This window comes from Heterodontus francisci, chromosome 3 (assembly GCF_036365525.1).
Source record: "Heterodontus francisci isolate sHetFra1 chromosome 3, sHetFra1.hap1, whole genome shotgun sequence".
NCBI classification, from domain to species: Eukaryota; Metazoa; Chordata; class Chondrichthyes; order Heterodontiformes; family Heterodontidae; genus Heterodontus; species Heterodontus francisci.
Window position 1 is genome coordinate 170279000 of NC_090373.1, and position 16410 is coordinate 170295409.

At 43.7% G+C, this 16410-nt stretch overlaps 1 protein-coding gene across 1 annotated transcript in view; it reads left to right on the plus strand.

Moving 5' to 3' along the window:
• Positions 1–16410, plus strand: part of acoxl (acyl-CoA oxidase-like) — a 437923-nt gene that overhangs the window by 390748 nt on the left and 30765 nt on the right. The window contains exons 15-17 of the mRNA XM_068027531.1: positions 2503–2614; positions 5540–5627; positions 12938–13008. Of these exons, the coding sequence (XP_067883632.1) occupies positions 2503–2614; positions 5540–5627; positions 12938–13008 (271 nt within the window). The remainder of the gene's footprint in view (positions 1–2502; positions 2615–5539; positions 5628–12937; positions 13009–16410) is intronic.

The window sequence follows — 16410 nt, forward strand, 5'->3', positions numbered from 1 at the left end:
GACCAGTGGTGTACCACAGGGATCGGTGCTGGGTCCCTTGGTGTTTGTAGTGTACATTAATGATTTAGACGTGAATATAGGAGGTATGATAAGTAAGTTCGCAGATGACACGAAAATTGGTGGTTTCGTAAATAATGAGGAGGAAAGCCTTAGATTACAGGACGATATAGATGGGCTGGTAAGATGGGCGGAGCTGTGGCAAATGGAATTTAATCCTGAGAAGTGTGAGGTGATGCTTTTTGGGAGGATTAGCAAGGCAAGGGAATATACAATGGATGGTAGGACCCTAGGAAGTACAGAAGGTCAGAGGACCTTGGCATACTGGTCCATAGATCACTGAAGGCAGCAGCACAGGTTGATAAGGTGGTTAGGAAGGCATATGGGATACTTGCCTTTATTAGCCAAGGCATAGAATATACAAGTAGGGAGGTTATGATGGAGCTGTATAAAACGCTAGTTAGGCCACAGCTGGAGTACTGTGTACAGTTCTGGGCACCATACTATAGGAAGGATGTGATTGCACTGGAGAGGGTGCAAAGGAGATTCACCAGGATGTCGCCTGGGCTGGAGCATTTCAGCTATGAAAAGAGACTGAAAAGGCTAGGGTTGTTTTCCTTAGAACAGAGAAGGCTGAGGGGGGATATGATTGAGGTATACAAAATTATGAGGGGCATTGATAGGTTAGATAGGAAGAGCTTTTTTCCCTTAGCAGAGGGGTCAATAACCAGGGGGCATAGATTCAAGGTAAGGGGCAGAAGGATTAAAGGGGATTTGAGGCAACATTTTTTCACCCAGAGGGTGGTTGGAGTCTGGAATACACTGCCTGAAAGGATGGTAGAGGCAGGAACCCTCACAACATTTAAGAAGTATTTAGATGAGCACTTGAAACGCCATAGCATACAAGGCTACGGGCCAAGTGCTGGAAAATGGGTCTAGAATAGTTAGGTGCTTGATGGCCGGCATAGACATGATGGGCCGAAGGGCCTGTTTCTGTGCTGTATAACTCTATGACTCTAAGGTTTTATGAAAACAGCGAGTCATAGTAAATGGTTCCTTTTCAGACTGGAGGATAGTAGACAGTAATGTTCTCCAACGGTCAGCGCTGGGACCACTGCTTTTTTTTGATATATATATAAATGACTTGGATCTCGGAATATAGAGTGGAATCTCAAAATTTGCTGATGACACCAAACTTGGAGGTAAGGCCAACAGTGAGGATGATATAAACCCCTGCAACAGGATATAGATAGATAGGTAACGGTTTGGGCGGATAAGTGGCAGATGGAACTTAATACGGACAAGTGTGAGGTGATGCATTTTGGCAGAAGGAATAGGGAAAGCCAATATATACTTAAGGCTGCGTTTGCTGAAAACGCAACCACTAGATGGCACAGTTGTAGCACATGCACAAATGCAGCCTCTTCCACTGAAACGTCACTGTTTGCAACATTCAGGCAGCTGCCAGGATTAAATTTGGCGCAGCTCAATACAGAAAAACAACTTCAACCCGAAAATCCCCTCAATGGCTGCCATCGCCACCTCCATCCCACTCCTAACAGTCCCCTGCTCCCTCCTGCCATTGTGCTTCCCTCTATCGGTCCCTCCTGCACCTGTCTTCTCATTGCTGGCTCCCCGCTGCCTTCCCTTAAGGACTTGCTACAGCCTCACCGTTTCCCCCCCTCCCCCTCAACCGCTCGCTCCAGACCACGCCATTGCTCCCACTCCACTTCCCCACGGCTGATTGTTCCCCGCTCCTTGCTTCCCCCACCCACGCCACCCCGGTGTCCAGCCACTCGCTTCCCACTCCCCCTCCCCCTGCAGACGCTAGCTCCAGGCTGCACTACTTCCCTTCCCTCGGCCACTCGCTCCCACGTTCTATCGTTCTCCGCTTGCCACCCAAAGAAGCAAGGCAGGCCGCAAGGGGTGACGGGTTGACCTAGGAGCAAGTAGCCAAGAGGAGGGAAGCGATTTGGCCTAGGGCTAATGACTGGAGGGGGGAGGATGTGGGGAACAATCGGCCAAGGGGAGGGGAAGGGGAGGAGCAGTAGCGTCTGGAGCGAGCAGCTGAGGGGTGGAAGTGGCTGGTGGGGAGGAGGGGTGAGGGGGAGAAAGCGTCAAGGCCTGGAGCTGAGGGTCTCCTTCTGTGCCATAAATGATTCTATGACTGTATGATGCTAAGAGGAAAGGAGAACAGACAGTTTAGGGTTAATTACTTAACACGGAGAGCACTGAATACTGGAGAGCAGTAGAAGTAGATTGTTAAAGAGGGAACTGGATATATGTTTGGCAAAGAGAAGGATTGAGGGATCTGAGAGATAGTGTATGAAATTGATTAAACTTTGAAACTGGCTAGATGAACTGCAGTGGCTTCTTCAAGTCCTCGACATTAATATGTTCCTTCAGTCTAATTGTAGTTTTGGTTTCCTGCTCCAGATAATGTACTGTTTACTATTTTTTTCACTGTTGAAAGACCTGACCATCTGTTCATTAATTTCCCAATAGTATCCTAGCGTTTAACACAGAGACGGTGGACAGCCTGAGCTTCTTATTGAAAGCGCTAAATTACCGAGAGAGAGTCCTTCAACGCAGTTTGGCAGCCAGACTCTACAGCAAGGTAAAGTCAGACCCCAGGAGATTAATGGTTGCTGATAATTTTATTGTTATTCTTCAAACACATTTGCCTGTGTCAGTCACTGAGGTAAACATTTACAAAATCACAACCAACATGAAGAGACTAGTTTAAAATTCGTCTGAAAGGGTAAAGTGCTCTTGAATTAATGATTGCAGTAATCAATAGGCGAGCCAATCCAGATTCTTCTTGTCCACTTTCCTGTGAGCAGTTTCAGAGTGGGATGGGAAGAGGCTTAAAAGCAGGTCATCCTTGTTCAGTATTGGTCAGTAAACGATGCTGGGACAGATCAGGGAGAGGACCTGAAGAGAGGAAGAGAAAAATAATGTAAAAATGACTATAACAAAGAGAAGCAAAAACAGAAAATGCTAGAAATACTCAGCAGGGCAGGCAGCATCTGTGGAAAGAAAAACAGAGTTAACGTTTCAGGTCGATGGTCTTTCATCAAAACAGCAAAGAGAAGAATTGGTTTATTGTTAAAATAGTTGTGACTCACAAGTCTGTGCCTTGCAACTTTTTTTCTTATGGTGACACCTTGCTGCTATAGTGAACACAAGTACTTCCTGTAGCCACCAGGCTCAAGTTTAAAAAATCTCTGTCCTCTTAACAGTTGTCTCTGCTTGCACCCTGTCGTTATAAGCCTCAGATTTCTAAATGAGGTTGCTCCCCAATCATTCGGTTTTTTGAAGCCTTGAATCACTGAGCCATTTTATTTTCCATTGAAGTCAATGGTAAAGAGAATCTGACAAGTGTAAAACGGGGCCCTTATTCCCTATTGCCCATATCACAGTACTCCACAAGACAAATTTCACACCCAGGATTACCTGGTTCTTTGGCATTATAACTAGGCAATTAAAAAAGAAAATTGCACCCTATCCAAGATATAAAGGAAAATCTGAAATAAAATAAGAAGTGCTGAAAATGTGCATTTACCCACCCTGCATTTCTAGCATTTCCTTTTTTTTTTTTACAGACTAGCAGATATCCCTTGGCATTGCTCATCACAAGGCAAAGGATAAACTGTTTAAAGCAACAGGGGTGTTATTGGGAAGACATGACGGAGAAAGTTTGACAGGACGTAAACATCAGGCACACAACTCTTAATACATAATAGATTTTTGCGTGATAGATTTTGAACGAAGATAATAGGGGGAATTTTAACCACACAGGATGGGTAGGTTGGGGGATGAGTGGGAAGTAAAAAAAATTTTAAAATCTCAAACTCGACTCCAATCCGCCCACTTCCGGTTTTAATGGAGGCAGGTCGGGGGCGGGCAACCAATTCGCTCGCAGGAGATAGGTCAGTTAGTAAAAGCTTTTCAGGAGGCTCAGTGCCTCAATTTAAGAGGATTTCTATATTTAACCCATGGAGACCAGTTTTCCTGGGGCTGGTAAAAGGAGGTGGAAAGGCCTGGGTCCATCAGGTAAGTAAGTGCATTTACAGCACTGCTTGTGGCCCAAAAGCAGGATTGTTTCCCTCGCCCAATAGAATCTCCAACACTGCTCTCATGATTTCCGACTCCCTGCCGCAATCTCCTACTCTCTTCCTCCGCAATTTCCAACCCTCCCCACGCAATCTCCGGCCCTGTCTCCAGCAGTTTCCGACTCTCCCTTTGATTTCCGACTCTCCCTTGCGATCGCCCACTCCAGCTGCGATCTCTCACACCCCCTGCGATCTCTCACACCCCCTGCGATCTCTCATACCCCCCATGATCTCCCACCATCCCACATGATCACTCAGTCCCCCCGCATCTCCCACTTCCCCCGCGATCACCGACTCCCCCCCCATGATTTCTGTCTACCCGTGCAAGTTCCGACTCCCCCCGCGATCTCCCACTCCCTCCCCCCCACAATCGCCCACTCCCCCCCACGATCTCCCACTCCCCCCCGTGATCCCCCACTACCCCCACGATCTCCCACTTCCCTGTGAACTCCTACTCCCCACGCAATCTCTCACTCCCCATGCGATCTCCCAGTCTCCCACTCCACCCATGATCTCCCACTCCCCCCGCGATCTCCCACTCCCCCCGATCTCCCACTCTCCCCCGCGATCTCCCACTACTCCCATGATCTCCCACTGACCCCACGATCTCCCACTCCTCCCGCGATCTCCCAATCCCTCCGTGATCTCCCACTCCTCCCGCGATCTCCCAATCCCTCCGTGATCTCCCTCCTCCCGCGATCTCCCAATCCCTCCGCGATCTCCCACTCCTCCCGCGATCTCCAACTCCCCCCCCAACACCCACCATCTCCCACTCTTTCCATGATTTCCCACGACCCCCATGATCTCCTACTCCTCCCGCGATCTCCCAATCCCTCCACAATCTCCCACTCCTCCCGCAATCTCCCAATCCCTCCGCAATCTCCCAATCCTTCCACAATCTCCCACTCTCTCTGCAATCTCCCACTCCCCTCCGCCATCTCCAACTCCTTCCGCGATCTCCCACTCCCCCCGCAATTTCCCACCCCCCCGCGATCTCATGATTCGCCTGTGATCTCCGACTCCCCCCATGTGATTTCCGACTCCCCCCTCGATCTCTGCCTCCCCCTGCGTTTTCCCACTCCCCCTGCGTTTTCCCACTCCCCCTGCGTTTTCCCACTCTCCCTGCGATCCCCGGTTCCTTCCGCGATCACTGGCTCCCTCCCATGACCTGCAATTCACCCCGTCCCCCTGCGATCTCCAGCCCCTCTGTGATCTCGTACAAAAGCCCCAGCCCATGATCTTTCCCCTCTCATCCCCCAAGTTCTCCAACTTACTGCTCTCTTTAAGGCCTTGAGTAAGTAAAATATTGGGGTCAATGATGCTGAAGGTGATGGATCCGCTAACATTTTGCTTCTAAACCTGGAGTATTTTATAGAATGCTTTCTTATTTTGCTCCTGACTGCTAGAGAATGTGCTCCTTTTCTTAGGTAACAAAAAAGAAGGAAGAGCCCTTCAGTGCCTGGAACTCATGCCTCCACCACATCACTTACCTAGCCCTGGCTCACATTCATCGAGGTCAGTAACAATATCTCTTCCTTTGACTTTTTAGTATTTGCCATAATTAGGGTACCAGGCAAAGTGCAGCAACTCCGACACAAAAGCAACAACTTGGCATATGTCAGTATTTCCATCAACAGCTGGCAGGAGATGTGTGAGACCAGCCTGATAATTATTTTCTTTAGCCTCCAATTTTCTCCCCTCCGTTCCTGAAGACATTGCCAGCTTGCTGATGTACAGTTCTATTGACGCCTTCACGTGTCTCAATCAAGTGGTGTAAACCTTGCTAATGAGGCAGGATATCAAACTTTGTAGGGCATCAAAGCTGAGGCCAGTCCAATCCCCACAGCCAAACCCAATCAGAGCCAGGTCTGGTCCAGTCCTCACAGTGGAGTCCAGTACAAGTCTCCACAGTCGAGCCCAGTACAATCCCCACAGCCGAACCCAGTACAATCCCCACAGCAGAGCTCAGTGCAGTCTCCGCAGCAGAGTCTGGTATAGTTACACCACCGAGCCCAGTACAGTCCTGCCACAATGCCCGCTAGCAGCAATCACTGAGTGAAACAGCTGTGAGAACTGTGGATGACCTTTGGCCTCCCTAACCCAGGATACTGAGGCTAATTGTAGCACTCCAGCTACTTGGACCAGGAACCAGAAGGCAACTGGTGATAAAAGCATAACCTCAGGAGGTGGGGGGCAAGGGCAAAGAGGACAGGGCAGATTGGAAAATATATTTTAAAAATGACTTGGTAAAGTTTCTTTGAAAAGGATATCTTTGAGCATGCAGTGCATAAATACTTGCTGTAGAAAGGTATAAATGAGGTTTAAACTCTAAATAATGTACTCCAGAAAAGCTGTAATCAAGGAGACTCAACTTGTTTGAAAAGAAAATTCAGGCTAATTTACCAACATTTATCAGCTTGTTAGTTTGAAAGCTCACTACTTGTGTTCACAAACTTGGTGGGTTTTTTGGCCTGCATATTTATTTTCTTCCTGAAGACACTGACCTGCCTGGAGTGAGAGTAATTTTGTCCTGTCATTTATTTGGTATACCTCTATAGATCCTCTGTGAGACCCTTTTCTTCGAGGCTTCTGGCATCAGATTACCTATGCCAAGCTGATAAAATCAAAATGTTTTGCTGTTTCTGCTTTCCCTTTAGTGGTTTATATGGAAGGGTGGGGTGCAGCAGTATAATTAGAATATGTTGTAACATGTTGATCGGGATATCATAGGAATTGCCAGATGAGGAAAGACCAAGATCCATCTAGATCACCTTCAGCTGGAGTATTGCATCCATTTCTGGGCACTGCACTTTAGGAAAGATGTGAAGGCATTGGAGAGAATGCAGAAAAGATTCATAACAGTGGTTCCAGGGATGAGGAATTTCAGTTAAGAAGATAGATTGGAGAAGTTGGGACTGTTTTCCTTGGAGCAGAGAAGGCTGAGAGTTGATTTGATGGAGGTATTCAAAATCATGAGGGATCTGGACAGAGTAGATAGAGAGAAACTGTTCCCACTCACGACAGGATCGAGAACGAGATTTCACAGATTTCAAGTATTTGGTAACAGAAGCAAAAGTGACATGAGGAAAAAGATTTTTATGCAGCAAGTGGTTAAGATCTGGAATGCACTGCCTGAGACTTTGGTGGAGGCAGGTTCAATTGAAGCCATCAAAATAGAATTAGACAGTTATATGAAAAGGCAGAATGTGCAGGGTTACGGGGAGAAGGAGGGCGAATGGCACTAGGTGAATTGCTCATTCGGAGAGCTGGTGCAGACACGATGGGCCGAATGGCCGCCTTCTGTGCTGTAACAATTCTGTGATTCTACCAACCTGGTCATCGCATTCTACAACAGTAATGGAATTGTTGATGAATCATGGCAATCAGTCTCTCTCCATTAGTCTACAATCAAATCCAGACATAAGGTGAGGAAACCCCCAGTGGTGAAAAGCTTTGGGAACCACATGTCCAGAGTCTCCTGTTCTCCCCGAGCATAGATGAACCATGAACTTTAAAAGGCAGCACTCGATGGCATCAGCCTCCGGTTATACCATTGAATGCTACTTTTTCTGGCTCAACCTAAAAAAAAAATTCTTTAACAAATATTATCCAGGATCTCTACTTCTTACTTGGTTCAGCTGTGATTCCCTCTACATCTGAATGGCCTGCCAACACTCTCACATACTAACAAACCAAGTATCTACACTCCCAACTTGAGTGGGAGAGAGTCAAGAAAATTGGAGGAGTAAATAAGACTATCTATTCCTGGATCTATTTTAGCAGATATGGTGCAAGAACCTTTGCTGGTCACTTCACTCAACAACAATCAGTTTATCTGCTTCATTCATTCATTCCCTAATCTGCAAAAGTAAAAGTAATTCTGGTGCATTTTGCCCCTCTTCATTTACAATGCAAAGATCTGTGTTTAAATTCTTAGCCTTGAATTATGTTGTGCCACGTTAGCCCATAAACAAGACATTTTCGTGAAATTACTTTCTGATTTTAACAGTGGGTTAATGCGTTCATTAACATAACAGAAAAAGGAATTTCACACAAATGTGTTAAGTGTTTCTATGTTGATATCACACAGAGTAACTTCAAGCCCTAAGCATGAATGAAAGTATTTGGGGCTGAGTATTTCCCTCTGTTTTTTTTACATATTTGTAACATAAATATAGAATTATTGCAAAATTTTGTAAACTCAATCTGTTTATCTATAAATTGGATTGTGTGGTTTAAAAAAAAGCTCTCTCTCAATGACCCTTAAATAGCTCAGCCATTCAAGGAAGGAAGGCGCAGGTTTGATTCCTGACCTGTACTAAATTAGCAAATCTCAGCTAGGGCAGTTGTACAGGCACAATTGTCTCAACGTCCTGGGATAAGGAAGACAAAATCCATCAGGGTGCCCAGTATCGAGTAGACTCCTGATAAAACTGCATATGAGCATATGTGCATCAAGTGAGGACAGGATTAGACTCGGCTACAATATTGCTATCATAGAATAACCTGCCAACATTTACCATCAAGGCTCACGCACAAATAATGGCCACCTGGGTAAGGTACCAGAAGGCAACCCAGCACTTGAGGAATCATGTCTCAAGAAAGAGTCACAATCTGCAAAAACGAAAAGCCAAGGATAAAAGGTTGAGGAAATAGACTCCACCACTCACACATTACTGTTGATAATGCTTCTACTTTTGTGCCGACAAATTAATTTCTAATTTGAGTCCTTGGCTGCCGTAGCATTTTACTAATGCTCATGTTATGTTCTGATATATTAGCTGAAAGCATTTTCAGTGTGCAGAGGTCAGTATGACCAGACTTCCTCATACAGACCTGCGTTTAGTTTCCACAAGCAACAAAGTTACTCCTTAGCCAGTGACCTTGTATTTTTTTTTGTTTTGTTTTTCTTGCCAGTTTCCACTACCACTCCTCCTTTGTAGATACTGACTCCTGTTGACATACAGTTCCAGGGGCACTAGCCACCTCTCACACCTTGTCCACCACTATTTTTTGTTCATCTTAATGTTCTGTGGGAGCATCAGAGTGAAGTTTGATCCTGTTTTTTCCCAATGGTTGAGCATGCACAACAAACAAACACATACACTCACACAAATACACACCCATCCCTACCCACCTACTCTTAGACAGAAGTTGTTGGACACACAAGCAGTGAGGCCAATTTCAGCACTGTTATTGCTGCCTCAGTTCATAACAGCTGTTCATTCCCATTTCAAGAGGTTTAGCAGATGGCTACAGTGAAGTTGAGGTAAACTTAAAGGTTTCAAAGAAAAATTGGAAATTACATTGTAATGCAGGCTATAAAAAATGAGGGCACTTTCTTCTTAATAATAGGGTAATAGAAATATAGAGCAAATTATAGCAGGGGTGGAGGAATGAGGATAAGTTCCTGTCAGTAAAGAGGATGCAGAGATATTAGTTACAGAATCACAGTCAGGGACCTTGGTGGATAAAGAAAGGAGTTGGGATTTATAAATGGCTTTTCACCACCGAAGGATCTTCAAAAGCGGTGCAAAGCCAATGTTGCAATGTGGGAAATGCAGCAGCCATTTTCCTCAAGGCAATGAGTTAAATGACCAGATCACCTATTTTTAGTGATATTGTTTGAGAGATACATATTGACAACCAAAACCCAGGGAGAACTCCCATGTTCTTCTTCAAATAGAATGATGGAATCTTTTACATCCACCTGATGACACCTCTGACATTGCACACTCAGCACTGCACACAAGTGTTGGCCTTAGATATTGTGCACAAGACTCTGAAGTGGGACTAGAACCCACAGTCTCCTGACTCAGGCATTAGGGGTAGTTTGGAAGAGTAGGCTAGACAGACCATTGGTCTAAACATTTACTATGTCAGTTTGTATTCAGTAGAGACCAGAGCTTGAACCCTGGTTGGTCAGTGTAGCCCAACCAATCAGTGGATAAATTTGTGGAACTGTTAGCACATCGTGTACATTTTGATCCAATTAACTGCATTCACTTCAATCCTATTAAGGAGCCAGAACATCAATCTAATGCAAGACATTAATCAGATGACTGCACTTTATTTACATTTAATGCCAGGAACAGAGAAAAACACAATAAAAATCTCAAAGTCTGTTGAATTTCATGGATATTATGATTTGCAGATCTTCCCAGCTCAGTTAACCTCATTGATCCTGAAATCTCACTGTACAATACTAGCATTAGGATGTCTAATAGGTTTGTCAGAAATTCCTTCCTCTGCTACTTCAGCAGAGGCAATGGGATGGATTTTACACTCAGTGATGAACAATTAACATTGGATGCTCTTTAAATTTCCACTCTCTAAGGGGTTTTGCCTTAAATTAGAGAGCTAAAAAAATCGCAATGCCCTCTACAGAGGATCTGGGACCTGTGTAAACAGGGCTAGCAACTGTCTTCCTTAAGCAATTAGAGTGAAGAATCATTGATGAGCAGCACAGAGTCTGAACCAGGAAGTGTAAGTTAAAATACTGAATTCAATGTCAAATCAGGTACAGAAAGCAAAATAAAGAGAGGGAAAGAAAGATTGGATTAAGCAAGAGAGATAAAAGGGACAAAGAAAATGTTAAAAAAAGTTACTTAATTTTTTTATTTTTTAAAAATCTCCAACAATAATTAAAATCTGAAAGAACAAGACTCGACAGCTGTCAAAATTAATTTAAAGTGACAGAGAGGTTTTTTGGCAGTAATTAAGACTTACTATGCCATTAAAAAGGGTACTTGACTGGAATGGATGATCCCTAACTTTTTCTAGTATATTTAGTTTGTAACTATCAGGTATGTACAGTAACTTCATTTCAATGATAAGTCTCTCAAGGTACCAATTACTGCGCAGCTTCTTTGGAGTAGGACATCTTGGACAGCAACCTCGTGATTTCCATGTTTAACTGCATATGTGTGGACGCTGAAGCTGATGTCTGATTTTCAAGTAAATAACAGTGAGTGCTATTAGCCTCACAGTTATTTCTAATGCAAAACCCAGACCAGTAACACATTTAAAATGAGCAGGTTGACATCTCCATTCAAATAGCAGAGAGAGGAATGGACGAGGAATGCGTTTAACATTCACTCGCGCGTATCACACTGGGTAACTTCAAGGTCTTCCTGCGGTAAATTTATGGGAGAAAAATTAGACTGAAAATGTAATCATAATTTATTAATTTTATCAGTTTCTATTGTCTGATGTATGCAAATAAAAGCCTTTCTGTAGTTGACACCAATGCCATTAATGTAAATTTAATTAAAAGCATGACACGGCAAATAATCATATTAGATGTGCTGTGAAACAATAGAATGTAACTATTGTTTAATTTAGCTCAGGGTAAAAGATTCACAGCAAAATTTTACTTTTACTTTTAATCTCAGACCAATTGTTTGTATTTAAGCAAAGAACAGCGCACAGGGGGCACACAACCATTGGTGGAAATTTGTAACGTGCTGCACAGTCCACCATTAATGCACTGCGCAGAGGTTGACAATAGTCGCAATAAGAATATTGTTACAGCTCGGGGACACTGATTATTCTCATTGCAAGTTGAACCAACCTACAGTGCATAACTAGTGAGCATCAATACCAGTTTTTTAAAGATAAGAACAATTTCTATAAAGTTGCTAACTTAAATTTAAATGATGTGGGTCAGACAGTTTTAAGTCTGTCACAATGTTCTGTAGGTAGCAGATAACCTTTTCTCTCCTTTCAGCCACCCACACATGTAGAAAAATAAGCTTCAAAAATAAAAGTAATGAGCATTTGCATGCAGCAGTAGTTCTGCTTTTCTTTTCAGTGTAATATAAACACAAATGTTTATGTATAATAAAATGTCAGATATTATATTCAGAGTTTCTGTTGATGCAAAGTGTCTTGAAAAAATAAACTTGTCCATGCAATTAATCAGTCGCAGCTAAATAGGACAATGCACGCTTTTAAGAGTTGGGTGCAATTCTGTTACAGCGTACTGCTCTGTGTTGGATGTAACTTTACAAAAGCTGGCCGACCAGTTTTTGATTGCGGTATCATTCCACAAAATAGTGGCAAAGTTCCTCTTGCCAATTGTCTTAGCAGAAAATTCAGCATGGGCACAAAATGTGAAATCTGGTTCTGACTAGAGGAATTTTACCCTTGTTAATGTTACTTCCTAAATAGGTCAAAACAATGAAGAACATACACTTACGTAGCTTTGTTCATGACCTCAGGGCCTGCCAAAGCACTTCACAGCCAATGAAGGATTTTTGAGTGCAATCATTGTTGTAATGTAGGGAAAGAGCAGCCAATTTGTGCACAGCAAGATCCCACATATAGCAATGAGATAAAAGAGCAGTCAACAGTCGTAGTGATGTTGGTTGAGAGATAAATGTTGGTCAGGAGAACTTCTTTTTGAATCGTGCCATGGAATCTTTTATATCCACGTGTTACGGCAGATGGGACCTCTTCAATGCAGTACTGAGGGAGTGCTGCACTGTTGGAGGTGTCGTCTTTTTCAGGCACACATTAAACCAAGGTTCCATCTGCACTCTCAACGGAGAAAGCATTCCAAAGAACTTATAGAAGGGTAAGAAAAAAAAATTGGATAGATAAAAGGAATAAAGGAGCAGATGTCTAGCCGTGATAGTAGTTTGGTGTGAAAGCTTGGTTGAAAAGATGTATTTTGAAATGGTTTATACCTCTATGAGAAATAAACCACAGATGCTTTTTTCTGAAAACAGCAAAGTGTAGATCGCAGGCACATAGAATCTCAATGAAAAAAGAAAAAATTCCTCAAGATATGAAGCTCTTTCATCTGTTTTGCTTGTTTGCAGTGACCTTAGAACAGTTCTGGAAAGCAGTGGAACAGTGCCCAGTCCCAGAAGACCAGGCTTTGCTGAAGAAGGTGAGATTATAAATTGAAAACTCCCCTTCTAGAGAAAAAACAATTAGTACATTCAGCATCAGAGTCACATTGTTCTTATCACTGAGGCCCGTTTATCATCTTTTCAACTGTTAATAACCAAGCAGGGAGGGACACAAATATCATCACTGAGTAGGTGGGCTGCAGTATCTCAAACGTATTTGCTGCCACTTGGTTAAGTGCTGGAACCTGTTTGCAAGGCTGACAGGAAAGTGGGTGTTGAGTGTTAGTTGGAATTTATTTCAGTTTTAAATAGAATTAAATTAGCTCAACTCAACCCTATCTATCAACAGCACTTTTTTAAGAAAACTTATCTGGACTGGTTTGCTGAACTGACTGAGAAGATGCCTAATTACTGAGCAAACCTGGCTTATCAGCTTTGAAACACAGGAGAGTTAAAGCTGCACTTGCTTTAAGCCAGGCTTTGTTGGCTGAGCCACAAAATTAACTGCATTACTTACTCAGCAGTGGAAAGTTTAATTTACTTTTCTTCCCCCGTCTCTTTGCCTCTCCATCCCCACCCTGCTTTCCTGAATATGGGATGGTCCTACATGCACCCATAGGTGCCCTTCAGCATCTCGGCCAAGTGACCATTGCTCATGCACAAGTCTCAACAGTAAGTGGGTCAAACATCCATCACAGACGAGGCAGACCTGTCCTCTGCTGACATGGACATTGGATAATGATCAAGAGCAGGAAGCCAGGCCAAATCCCTTTCCCTAACCTGGAGACATCGAAGCAATCTGCTGCTACCCCAGTTGAGGTCAACTAACTCAGTATTAGCCACACTCCAAACCTGGAGTCTTCCTAATTGGTGCGGCTTTGCTACTCACGAGTGAGGAAGGCCATTTAAAACCACCTATCCTGATGGACCCTACAGTCCGCTCATCATAGCATCCACCTGTTTCTTCAAGGGCTTGCCTCCACTACCTACCCAGAGATCCTTTGTATCTATTGATTACTCTTTCTGAAGAACTTCCTGACATAAGTTGTGAATGTGTCTTTCAGTATTTTGAACTTGTGGCTCTTGTCCTACTCTCACAGTTTAATTTGAAATAATAGAGTCATAGATTCATTACAGCACAGAACGAGGCCATTCAGCCCATCGAGTGTATGCCAGTTCTCTGTAGAGCAATTCAGTCAGTCCTATTTCCCCACTCTATCCCCTAGCCCTGCAAGTTTACTTCCCTCAAGTGACATCCAATTTCCTTTTGAAATAATGTATTGTTTTCACTCCCACCGCCCTCATTGACAGCGAGTTCCAGGTCATTACCACTCGTAAAAAAAAGTTTTTCCTCACATTCCCCTGCATCTCTTGCTCAAAACCTTAAGTCCTTGTACCATCAGTTAATGGGAACAGCTTTTCTTGTCTACCTTATCTAAACCTATCATAATCTTGTACATCTCTATCAAATTTCCCCCTCATCTACTCTGTTCTGAAGAGAACAAGACCAGCTTCTCCAGTCTAAGCTTGTAGCTCAAGTCCCTCATCCCTGGAATCAGTCTGGTAAATCTCTCGTGCCTCCCCCTAAAATGTAGTGCCCAGAGCTAGACACAATACTCTAGTTGTGGCCTAACTAGAGCTTTATAAAGGTTCAGCATAACTCCCCTGTTTTTTTGCTCAATACCTCTATTTATGAAGCCTAAGATGCCATATGCTTTAGTAACTACTCTCAATATGTCCTGCCACCTTCAAAGATCTATGCACATGAGCCCCCATTCCCTCTGTTCCCGCACACTCTTTAGAACTGTGCCATTAGTTCTATTTTGCCTCTCCCTAACCCTTCTGTCAAAATGGACCCCCCCCCCCCACTTCTCTGTATTAAATTCCATCTGCCATTTGTCTGCCTATTCTGCTATCCTCTCTATGTCCTGTTGCAGTCGATTTGTATCATCATCAGTATCTGCCACATCTCCAAGTTTGGTATCATTGGCAAATTTTGAAATTTGCTCTATATTCCAATATATATAATAAAAAAAAGCAGTGGTTCTAGCATTGACCCTTGGGGAAGCTCACTGTCTGCCATCCTCTAGTCTGAAAAACAACCATATACCATGACTCTTTTTTCTGTCCTTAAGCCAACTTTTTAATCCAAGCTGACACTGACCTTCCTATTCCATGAGCCTCAATTTTGTGAACCAGCCTTTTATGTGGCACTTTGTCAAATGCTTTCTTAAAACCCATAAAGACATCTATTGCATTCCCTTCATCAACCTTCTCTGTCATTTCATCAAAAAATTCAATTAGATTAGTGAAACATGATCTGTCTTTCACAAATCCATGCTGGCTATCCTTAATTAATTCAAACCTCACCAGGTGCCTGTTGATTTTTCCCCCCTGATTATTGTTTCTAAAACCTTACCCACCACTGATGTTGAATTGACTGGCCTGTAGCTACAAGGAATGTCCTTACACCCTTTCTTTGCCATTTTCCAATCTTAGACAACTCCCCTGTATCTAGGGAAGATTGGAAAATTTTGGCAAGCCCTTCCACTATCTCCACTCCCACTTTCTTTAGCGACCTGGGATACAAGATATCCAGACGAGGCGACTTATCCATTCTAAGCATAGCCATCCTCTTCAGTACATCCTGCCTATCAGTTTTCACCCCATCCATTACCTCTACCATCTCCGCTTCTACCAATATTTTGTCAGCATCTTCTTCCTTTGTGAATATTGACACAAATAATTCATTAGCATATCTTGATATCATGCAGAGTGTATCGAATTGGCTGAAGACTGGCATCTGTGATGCTGGGGACTTCAGGAGGAGGCCGAGATGGATCATCCACTCTGCACTTCTGGCTGAAGATTGTTGCAAATGCTTCAGCCTTATCTTTTGCACTGATGTGCTGGGTTCGCCCATCGTTGAGGATGGGAATATTTGTGGAGCCACCTCCTCCAGTTAGTTGTTTAATTGTCCACCACCATTCACGACTGGATGTGGCAGGACTGCAGAGCTTAGATCTGATCTGTTGGTTGTGGGATCGCTTGGCTCTGTCTATTGCATGCTGCTTACACTGTTTGGCACACAAGTAGTCCTGAGTTCTAGCTTCACCAGGTCGACACCTCATTTTGAGGTAAATCTGGTTGCTGCTCCTGGCATGCCCTCCTGCACTCTTCATTGAACCAGGGATGATGTACTGGCTTGATGGTAGAGTGGGGGATATGCCAGGCCATGAGGTTACAAATTGTGGTTGAATACAATTCTGCTGCTGCCCCACAGTGCCTCATGGATGCCCAGTTTTGCTTTGCTAGATCTGTTCAAAATCATTTAGCACGGTGGTAGTGCGACACAACACAATGGAGGGTATCTTCACTGTGAAAACGGACGTCGTCTCAACAAGGACTGTGCGGTGGTCACTCCTACCAATACTGTCATG